Below are 11195 nucleotides of genomic sequence, written 5' to 3'. Positions count from 1 at the left end.
TCTCTGGAGGATGTAGTCAGTCAGTGATATGTAGCACGCATTCGCTTTAACACACACACACACACACACAGGCCTATTATCAGGGGGCGCACATAGTTCAGAAGCATGTTGTTACAATTAAAATGGTAAGCGTCACTATCGATCTGCTATCAGATGAAAAACAGCTGAGTTAGATCACAACGCGCTGTGATGCCTGCTCGTGTTTCCTGATTAAAACGATATAAGGTCAGTACACACACTGTCCGTTATCAGATGGGAATACGGGATAGAAATTCTAATATTGAGAAAACGTGAATGTTTTCATTCTGTGGTACTACTTCAGTTTCACTAGGGAAGATAACCCGAGTGGGGTTTTCCCATCATGCACCTTGAATGCGTTGAGTTTAGAATGCATTACATTTAGGTAAAACATATATTAGTAAGCATAACACTGATAAAAAACAATTTGAATTTACTTTATTAAAACATTTACATCAGTTGCACATGATTACCGTTAAAAAAAAAAAAAATCACATATAGCTATTGTTTGATTAATTTCAAGGAAAACAGGATGAAATGACCACATTATTGTGATTGTAAGGTAATATTTAATGTGAAACTGAAAATTACGGAAAGCACTTTCTGTCCAGTGTACATTAAATTTTTTGCAATGAGGGTAAAGATAAATTCCAACCCTACGCAATGGCTATAGATGTGATGCAATGCGATACAACACAACGCCATTCGGTGTGGAACGTAACGGAAAAACGTTTTTTGATTTAACAGACGGGCGTGCATCGAATCAAATCACTCCACTTTGAAATATATCGAGATACCTATCGAATCGTCTTTTTTGGAAGAGATATAAGGAAATTGCACATTTACAGTACTGATGAGTTCATCACAAATGTATGTAAGATGACAGCAAAAAAAAGTCACTGCATCATATCCACTCGAACTGAGCTGTACTATATCGAAAGGAATCATAATCCCACTGAAACAAATTCATTCCACCTTTAAATCGAACCGTCCTTGAATCGTTTTGCACGCCACATATCGAAAACCGTATCGAATCGTCTTTTGTGGAGAAAATCACACCCCTAAATGCGATGCAGTATTATCGGAACGTATACAATACGATACAGGTGAATACATTCAATCTAAATAAATACAATACAGACAAATACCATGTAATAGAATATAATGTGATACAATTCAACGGAACAGGATACAATACGATACGGCTGAATAAATTGGCTACAATACAAATAAGTACAATACATTTGGCTCCAATATGGCACAGATATGAATTAAATACATACAATACAGGTACTGTAAATGAAATGCAATAAAATAGACAGCTAAAATTCGATATCGATAAATATGATGCGCTACGGGAGGGATTGATATGGTAAAATACAGATATAGCAGGATAGAAAACTATTCAATACCGATAGATACAATAGGGTACAATACACATACTGTTGATATACTATACAAATTGATTTTATGTAGATAGATGAGCTACAACACAACATAAGATACCACGCAATACGACACAGATTCGATACAATGGGGTGGAAAACTATACATCTGTTTTCAATACAACCATTAACATAATGGTTTAGTGTGTGTTGTCATCGTCTGCCTCGTCCTTTTTGTTCAACAACCACGGGCTGTCATGTGACTTTCCGAATTCAAGTGAAGAGCCGCTGGAGTGGGAAATAATTGAGGATTTAGTCTGTTGTAGACATCACACACTTGAAGAGCGGGTGGGGGGAAGAGAAGATTTTGTAATTGGCGTAGTGGTGCAGTAGGCTGCTACTGCCAGTAACTTATTGGCACTGACGCTTGTCAAGGCATTTAGATGACTTTTCCTGTGTCCACACACACACACACACACACGCTCACACTCAAATACAGTATCCCCACAGGTTTTCATCCCGGCATTGTCTTGTTTCTATTTGGAGCAAAAGCAACATTCTGGCGTGTAGTCCAATCCATCACTGTCGGACTTGTCTGCTCGCTGTGACACTCTGGTCTCCTCCCTGAAGGGACAGTCGGACTGCGGAGGTGACTCGGGTCACTTCCATGCACCTTCTCCAGCGCCCACGCCTCCCCGGGCCACGCAGAGTTTCAGAGGCTAAAGTTCCTTGAAGTAGGAGCACATGTTGCCAGTTGTCAAAGTAGATATCATTGTCCTTATGTTCCTTATACAGGTGCATCTTGGAATAAATTAACATTGGAGAAAGGTTCATGTAGTGCAATCAAAGAAAAAAATAAAGTAAACCGTCTGATTATAAAGATTCTAGATTTTTCAACCGTTTTGTGCTTTTTGTGAAATAAAGCTGTCCCATATTTGAAAGCAACTGATAAATCATTTTAGGACGTTTTTTAAGCAGACTTTTATGGCTTGTATGTGACATTTTGCACATGCATGCTGGCAGCCATGCGGCATTCAACAAGAGCTGGATTATATTTGGCATCTGTGTTATAGTTGTATTACCACGTATTGTCATCCAAACCGTGTCTTATTCATTAACATCCATTTGTAAAATGTCCGAATTGTGCACAGTTCAACGTAAATTAGAGGCATTTCCATCGAGGGTAACTTTTTAATATGACGATGCACTTTCATTTTCGCACAATTAAATATCGACGTATCATCGTTTTAAGTTATATTACTAGCATGTGGGTGGGTTGGGTTGGTTGGTGAGAAGTCTCTTATATCTAATATCATCAGCCTTGTATTGAAACCCTGCAAGAAACCAGTCTTTTAAAACCGTCTTAAACTCACATAAAATGACCATTTATTAAACAATCAATATTTTTGACTCATTTTTTTACATTAAAATCCTTGATTTGTTTTTTACTCTAATATTTGAATTGCTTTAGATCTGTGTGAAATGAATCCATCCAATATATGTTTGACTTTTTGAATTCATCTCTGAAACAAATGGCTGTCCAATTTACATGGGCTGTATTTGAATTGGTGCCCTGAACTCACTGCTAATTGCTTCGCCAGGGAAAATGCAAATAAATTATCCAATCACTTAGATTATTATAGTTGATTTTGCACAATTTGATCTTATTTCGAAAAACAAAGTCTGCGTGCACAAAAATAAGGCCCATTTTTATCCCAGTAATAAGACGTTTTTACCTTCTTTTTTTAAGTGTTGTTTTTAGTTAGCACAACAAAGCAAGCAAGTTGTTTGCTCCAAAACAATTTGCTGAATTGTTTTTCTTTTATCTTTCAATTGGAGGACAATACAAGGGAAAATTAGTTCTGTGAATGCGATAAAGACAATTTTCACATTAGCAAAACTTAAAACATTTTGTTGAATTGCCCAACTTCAAATGTATCGAACTTTTCTTGCCTTGAAATGTTTAGTTCACTCAAGGTTTATTTTTTTTTCAGTGTGCTCGGTGTCTTTTATTTCTTATGAATGTATTCAAATATTTCTGTCAATGTTTTCCCAGCCTTCAAACAAGCGGAGCTTGCCCCCTCCCCCCGGACCCCCCTCCTCGAAAGACACAGACAACTGCAGCTGGGGCTCAAATGGCCGCAGGGCTTTGAAAGTGGCCCTCTCGTGTCACGCATGCACTTCAAGTTTGCTCCCACCAAATCAGGACGTGCATGGCGACTAGCATGTCAGCTGCTTTATTCCGATGGTGACATACACACATTTGCCTCCTATGTTTTTGCTGCCCTTTTTCATGTCATTGAGCAAAAAAAAAAAAAAAAAAAAAAATTAATACTGAATTTTGTTTTACGTTACCCGTATTTCGTTTTATCGTATTTTCATATTTTATTTCGTTTAATTTTCATCACTTTCGGGGATTATTTATGTATTTGTGTGTGCATGAAAGCCCTAAAATCCACGATATATTTTAAAAAAAATGTCATTTAAGTTGGAACAACTATCAAATATAAATTATTGACAGTTGTGGCAACAATGTGAGTTGGCACAACAAAGCAAGCGAGTTATTAGCTCCAAAATAAAATGCTAAGGTATTTTTACACATATGTTTAAGTTGGGCTTCTGTATCGGAACAGTTCTATAAACCCTTATTTGTTTGTTGTGAAATGTGTGAAAACAATGTTCACAACAGCAAAACTGAAACCTTTTAGTTGAATTGCTCATATTCAAATTATATCGAAGTATGACGCCTTGAAATGTTGACTTACACACTTTTTTTAACAATACAATACGTTGCATATGACCTCTGTAACTGTAAATAAATCAATTACGTTTGATATTTGTTATGTTTGTAAAGACCGCGTCGTTTTCTCATTTCTCGAGATGGTGAATTGAGATGTTCCTTTGCTATCATCAAAATATACACAAAATCATCAACTATTTCACTCTGTGTGTTCACACACATAAAAAGTTGGGTGAACTCAAAATGTCAAGGCAACCACTGATAAAGCTTTAGGTAAGGCAATTTAACTCGATATTTTACGTTTTGCTGTTGTGAAAATTGGCTTGCCCGCATTTCACAGCAAATAAATAAATATCACCTGTGCCACATCGTAATTGATGACGCGCGACAATTAGCAACCAGCTGGTCGACAACAAGGATGCACGTCCGTACTTCATTTTATGCTCATTTACGGCATCGAATAACATCGCTTCCGCTCAGCCCGTTTGCAAGCGCACAACAGAATCACTTCAATTTCTCGTACGTGGCTGAAGGGAGCTTGAGTTTCAGGGACAAGTGTGTGTTGCACCTCGTAACCTTCCCCTGGTTTGAGCGGCGGCGCGCACACAATTGGCGTCTTCGGCATCTTTGGATTGGAAGCAGATGGGGGAGAGCTCGGCTGCCGCGCTGCACACGCTGACCCGCAGCTAAAACATTTTCCACAGGGCCGGGCGGGTCATGCAGGTGCAACGCACGCAACGCACGCACGAAGCCCCCCGCCCCCACCCCCCGGACGAGATTGCAAGCGTGACGCGTTGTGAAGGCGACGAGCCCTGCACCGAGCGCATATCATCTTGATGCAGCGCCGTCCCTTCATTTGTGCTTCAATCGTCATCTTTCAAAGTCGCGGAGGTGGTAATGACGTGTGTAAAGTTTTACCTCACTTGTGGTCGTGCATCAGCTGACAATAAATCATAATAGACAGCAGGGGGCTCATCTGTATTAAACCAGATTTCTGGCAGGCGCATATTCGTTTCTTGCTTTGTTTCATCTTCTTGTATTTTGCACATTTTAGTGATGGAAATAAGATTTTGTTGTTTTTTTTAAATGAAATGCTCAAATAAATCCAAACTGCACGTATTTGACTATACGTGCCGATGGACATGACATACAGCTTTCATTAGTTTTTGTTTAATAAAATAAGATCAGATATTCTTTTTTGAGGGTAAGGAGGGATTTTATGTAATAATTCCCAATTCCTTACAAGACAATGAGCTAAATTGTTTTCATTTTGGTTCAACATTTGTAAATTGCTGCAAATAACACATTCCAATTCAATGCGTGTTTTCTTATTGCACATGTTTTGCTAATTGGATTTTGTCATATTTGACGTATTCCAATGCATTATATTAATCTATATATAGTATCATTCAAGATATGTTTCATTCATTATCTAAAAAAATATATTTTTAAAAGCCTTGTGCAACATAACATCTGTTATTTATTTTATTTCTATTTCCTAATTTCTAATTCACACACACGAAATTTGTATTCATATATATTTTTTTTATATTCAAGAAACGTCACAAGGAGATGTATAGTATTCTCGATGCAGTGGAATGTAGCGGAACATTAGGGGGCGGGTGACAAAAATACGGGGTCCACAGATGCCTCGGACCCCCCTCTAAAATAGACAAACTGGGGACCTGCGTTTAAATGAAGACCGCCAGTGAGGCCCCCCAAAATGTGTTTCTATTAAATAAAGCGAGTCCTGCGTGCTCAAGCAAGCATTGTCAGCGTATTTTCCTTTTGGCTGCAAATTTTCGGGGTCCTGGAGTAGTGTTGGGGGCCGTCACGCTCCTCTTTGACCCCCACGCAGATTCATGCGTGAAAAACGATTCCAGCGAGCTGATTGGATTTTGATTCCTTCCTGACCTGGAAGTGTTCCGTGAACGCGCCATCAATCTTTGGACTAACACGACGACACTTGTTTGTTAGCAGGGCAAAGCAAAGAAAAGACGTGCGATGGCTTTTGAGTACAGTTGTTCATTCGGCACCTTTTATTATGCTTTGTTTTGACTGATCCTTTCCTGTCATTAAGGATTCAAGTACCGTATACGCAATGCCTGCACGCTCACAACGTGTTTGTTGTGAGGTCTGCACATCTCGTGTTGTTTCGCTATAGTTTGAGTTTTGGGCTCAGCAGCTTGTGAAGTTTGCCTGAAAGGACAAAAAAGAAATAAAAAATACTCTAGGATTGCACATTTTATATACAGGTTAACTAAGAATTAACATGTAAAAAAATAAAAAATCAAGAGCTGTTACCATACACGCTTTTTATATTTAAATTACACGTATTATTACAGTTATTTATTGTTATTATTATGAAGGCACCGATTGTTCAAAAGTATGTCAATGCGCATTTTTACGCACTGGCAAGCAACTATTAAACGCTACTTAAATGCCTTTATATTTAATTGTATTTTTTTATTGTCATTATTATCATATAGGCTATATTGCATATTATCACTGTGACACCGTTACATAAATTAATGTACTGCCGTTGGAAAATAAAATTACTGTAAAAAGAAAGAAAGAAAGAAAGAAAGAAAGAAAGAAAGAAAGAAAACCGTCTGTTTATGAAGATTCTAGATTTTTCAACCGTTTTGTGCTTTTTTGTGAAATAAAGCTGTCCCATATTTGAAAGCAACTGATCAATCATTTTAGGACGTTTTTTAAGCAGACTTTTATGTCTTAAATGTGACATTTTGCACATGCATGCTGCCAGCCATGCGGCATTCAACAAGAGCTGGATTATATTTGGCATCTGTGTTATAGTTGTATTACCACGTATTGTCATCCAAACCGTGTCTTATTCATTAACCAAATTGTGCACAGTTCAACGTAAATTAGAGGAATTTCCATCGAGGGCAATTTTTTAATATGAAGATGTACTTTCATTTTCGCACAATTAAATATCGATGTATCATCGATTTAATTTATATTACTAGCATATGGGTGGGTTGGGTTGAGAAGTCTCTCCACTATATAGGCTATAGTGTAAAATATCACCAGCCTTGCATTGAAACCCTGCAAGAAACCAGTCTTTTAAAAACGTCTTAAGCTCACATAAAATGACCATTTATTAAACAAACAAGAAAATTCCTTCCAAAAAAATAAAATAAAAATACTTATCAACAAGTGAAGAATCTTTCAAATTGTATACGGCGATATACACGTTCCTTCAGTCACTTCTATAATGGAACACTTTTTTTTTTCAGGGTGGGGGGGGGGGATAAGTCAGTTTCGGAAACACTGTGTTTTGTGTGTCTGCGTGTGTGTGTGCGCGTGTGTGTTTGGTCCATAATATCCTGGCTACAGCTTGGAAATAAATTACTATATGCAAGTTATACGTCCATGAAAAAAAGACATTTTAACATATAAAGCACAAAAAATAGAGAGACTTACGTGTTATTTGTAGTAACACTGTTTAGAAACATCAAGTCTTTTTTGTTCGTTTGTTTGTTTGTTCGTGTTCTGTCTCATATTAGTCCATTTTAGTGAGGATGGAATGGGGATGGGACTTCGGGACTGGACTGTGGAGGTTGTTTTTTGGGGGGGGAATCAGAACTTGCTGCAGTCATACACAAAAGCTCCTGAAGTGCGATAGATGGACTGGCTGGGTGGGAAGGACATCTGGCAGCTGTTATTCCCGTTCACCGGCGAGTTATTCAAACCAATTCTCTGCGACTCGAACATCTCCCGCACCGAGTGGAAGTTCTGCTGCTGCGCCGCCGCCGCCGCCGGGTACGCGGCGCCCAGGTGGCTCAGGTCCCCGGCCTGGTTGAGATACCATGAGGTCAGCCTGCCCTGGTGGGTGTGCGGGTGGCCTTCCTGGCCCGAGTTGAGGCCGCCGTGGCCCAGGGAGGACGAGGTGGTGGTGACCGAGTAGTCTGGGAGCGTCTCGTCCTGCACGGTGGTGCTGGGGGCTGCCAGGTGGCTCGCCCGCTCCCCGGCGTACAAGCTCATGGCTTGCATGTTGCAATGGTAGGTGGCGTTGGAGGTAGTGGAGATTGAGTTCTGGTTACACGGGGAGCTGTACGCGGAGGTTTGACTCGGGGAGTAGCTGAGCGACAACGACGGGGCGATACCTGTCCTTGAGGGGGGCAGCTCGGTGCCCCCTTGCGGGGAACCCCGCAGCGAGGTCATGATATTGTCCACGCTGAAGCCCTGCGCCGAGGCCTGGCCGTGGTGCTGGTGATGGTGGTGGTGGTGGTGCTGCTGCTGTTGCTGCTCCGGGGCCTCCATGCCCTGCACCATGGAGCGGTTGGACGGGATGCTGCTGTGCGGGCTCCCGCTGGACATGCTGCTGCTGTCCGGGCTCTCGATCTTGGGCACGGCGCTCAAGGACGGCGAGTTTGCCTGCGGGGGCGTCACGGTGCCGTTCTCCGTCTTAATATCCTGGATCCGGACAGGCTGCGTGCCGGCCTGCTCCTGGTCCCGGGACTGCTGCTGCTGTTGCTGCTGCTGTTGTTGCTGCTGCTGCTGCTGCTGCTGCTGCTGCTGCTGCTGCTGCTGCTGCTGCTGTCGGGGCGGCGCGTCCTTCTGCAGCCGGTCCTCCTTCTCCTTGAGCACGTCCTTCTTCTTGAAGCGCCGTCGCCTACGCAGGAAGCTGCCGTTCTCGAACATGTTGTACGAGTCCGGGTCCAGGGTCCAGTAGCTGCCCTTGCCGGGCTTCTTGTCGTCGCGCGGCACTTTGACGAAGCACTCGTTGAGAGACAAGTTGTGGCGGATGCTGTTCTGCCAGCCTTGTTTGTTGTCCCGGTAGAAAGGGAACCGCTCCATGATGAACTGATAAATCCCGTTCAGGGTCACTTTCTTGTCGGGTGAGTTCTGGATGGCCATGGTGATAAGCGCGATGTAGCTGTACGGAGGCTTCACCATATCCTTGGGCTGAGGCTGAGGGGTGTACGGTCCGTACGCGCGCGCCATGCCGGCCGGGTACTGGTCGTGCGCGGCGTGAGTGTACATGTTCATAGGCGCAGGCATGCCCGTGTATCCTCCGCCGGCCGCGGCTCGGTAGTAGCCCGGGTCGCCGCTGATGTACGGCACGACGCCCAGAGAGTTCGGGCTGGAGACGGAGTAGCGCGCCTGCATGGCTTCGGCTCCACCAAAAATAAAGTTTGGTTCCTGTGCGCAAAAAAAACCAATCACGGCTCCCTTTTTTAATAATGAAAAAAAGTAAGAAAAAAGAAAGCTTTGCGTATTTTTAAGCCGTCCCCATCTCAGAGCGGTCGGAAAAGTTCTGGACTTTGGACATCCGTCACCACGCAGGACTTTTGCGCAGTTAAATTCTTTCCTCCTTTTTGCTGCCAGTGAAGCTCCTCCTCGCTCAGGGCCACCGGCGTCCAATAGGAAGTGCGGCAGCTCCCCTCATTCCCCACCTATGGGGGGGGGGGAGCTGGGGGGCCAGCCCAGAGGCCCACGTCGAGTCACAACAACCCGATGAGGGAAGAGCGAGTTATCCTCCAAATGCGTAAATATCACTCAAATATTTGTCACCACAACTCATTTGTTTATATTTGGTGGTCCCTGTAATTTCCTTCTTTTTCATTTCAAGAAAGCGGAAGGCTTCTGTTGGAGAGATGACATCAAAGTCCAGACTGGGCTCATTAAGGCAGGGAATTAAAAAGTAAATTTCGGCTGAGAGGTGTGAAGATTTGTTCAGGGTGGGCTTTTTTTAAAAAAAAAGGCAGGGTGCCAAATGGCGTTTTGTCATCAATGTTGAGCCGATGATCAATCGGGGGCTTCTCTTTTGAAGGAAACACACACACACACACACTCAATGTGATGCTTTTTGAGACTGTTGAGTGTGTTTCTTCAGTAATCTCGGTCAAGTTTCGAAATGTGTGAAAGTAAAAAAAATAAAATAAAATAAAAATAAATAAAAATGAAACGATTGATCCCATCAAAAGGGGCTTGAATGTACAGCGTGAAATCGTTTATAGTGACTGTGAGGCAAAGTTACACTTCTGATATGAGTGTGTAAGCCTTTGCACGTCGTCTTAATTAAAATGTCCGTGCAGTGCTCGGACGGTTTCTCCTTACATGGACCCGGGCATGAACTTTTTCCACCGCCTCGGGGCTGTTTGCACACGCAGCCCACGATGGGCCTTTTCCTTAATACCGTGGCCTGCCCACCCAGGCCCCCTTAACTCCTGCACAATTGAGGCTATTCAGTGTAGTTAACCTTTTTTTGTGTTATTCGTAATGGACGGGAAATATGAAGGATACGAACTCAAGCACGCACAGGTTGTGTAGGTGGTCAAATATCAAATTGCAATTCAATTGAGTACAATATATTATTCATATTTCTCTCATAGGTGCCCAAGCACACATAAGGAAATATGGATTTGTTGAATTAGAATACAATGCGGTCATGCATTGGGTTGGCATACTCCGGGTGTGAGGAATACAATCTTAAAGTCACTCACTGTATAAAATTGAAAAGTAAAAGCAAGGGGAGGTAAAGTAATGACTTTGAATGTGGCTCCCTCTAGTGCACAGAAAGCGTAAAGCCGAACAAAGACTACACAAGCTTGGTTGGCCGCAGTCAGATTGGATGATCGTGGGGGGTGGGGATGGGGGGCGGGGGGCTTCACGATTTGTCAAGTGGGCTGACTCCACCGTGCACTTTGAGTCACTTTTCTGGCCATACAGTAAGAGTGATATATATATCACATACATTAATTCATCAAATAATGTATGATAAAATACATTTACTGGCGATAAAAAGACTAACAGCGGTGCCTCTCAGTGTGTATGAATGACATCCATAATAATTCTATTGCACATTGAAACATGATAGGAATTAAAATAATAATAATAATAATAATAATAATAATAATAATAATAATAATAATAATAATAATAATAATAAAATGACCCTGTACAGGATACGCGGTGTGGAAGATGACACATGATTTATGTAACTGTGCTAATGATATACCTGTAGTTCCATATAGTCACGCATGAACAATGAGTGCAACTTGAGAAGCATAAAGCAACAATAA

The 11195-nt window shown here is 41.9% G+C and overlaps 1 protein-coding gene across 2 annotated transcripts; it reads right to left on the bottom strand.

Annotated features, from left to right (window-relative positions):
* Positions 1–516: 516 nt before the first annotated feature.
* On the bottom strand, positions 517–9442 carry foxc1a (forkhead box C1a). Of its 2 annotated transcripts, XR_015088515.1 has the most exons (2): positions 7591–9428; positions 517–2131 (listed from the first exon to the last, which is right to left on the bottom strand). XR_015088515.1 is itself a non-coding variant. In XM_086044162.1 (1 exon), exon 1 carries the CDS (start codon positions 9277–9279, stop codon positions 7747–7749), a length of 1533 nt encoding a protein of 510 aa, XP_085900288.1. In that variant the 5' UTR covers positions 9280–9442; the 3' UTR covers positions 7242–7746. The 2 variants fall into 2 exon arrangements, 1 of the variants encoding a protein (XP_085900288.1); XM_086044162.1 differs by lacking the exon at positions 517–2131 and having other exon boundaries at positions 7242–9442.
* Between the last annotated feature and the right edge of the window lie 1753 nt (positions 9443–11195).

Source organism: Filicampus tigris, chromosome 10 (assembly GCF_054856515.1).
Source record: "Filicampus tigris isolate MCC_2025a chromosome 10, RoL_Ftig_1.0, whole genome shotgun sequence".
NCBI classification, from domain to species: Eukaryota; Metazoa; Chordata; class Actinopteri; order Syngnathiformes; family Syngnathidae; genus Filicampus; species Filicampus tigris.
The sequence above is the reverse complement of the archived record's forward strand: the minus strand, read 5'-3'. Positions and strand labels throughout refer to the sequence as shown.

What these genes read in the sequence shown, in the direction of transcription:
- foxc1a (XM_086044162.1), bottom strand. Translation starts at nt 9,279, where the DNA reads ATGCAGGCGCGCTACTCCGTCTCCAGCCCGAACTCTCTGGGCGTCGTG.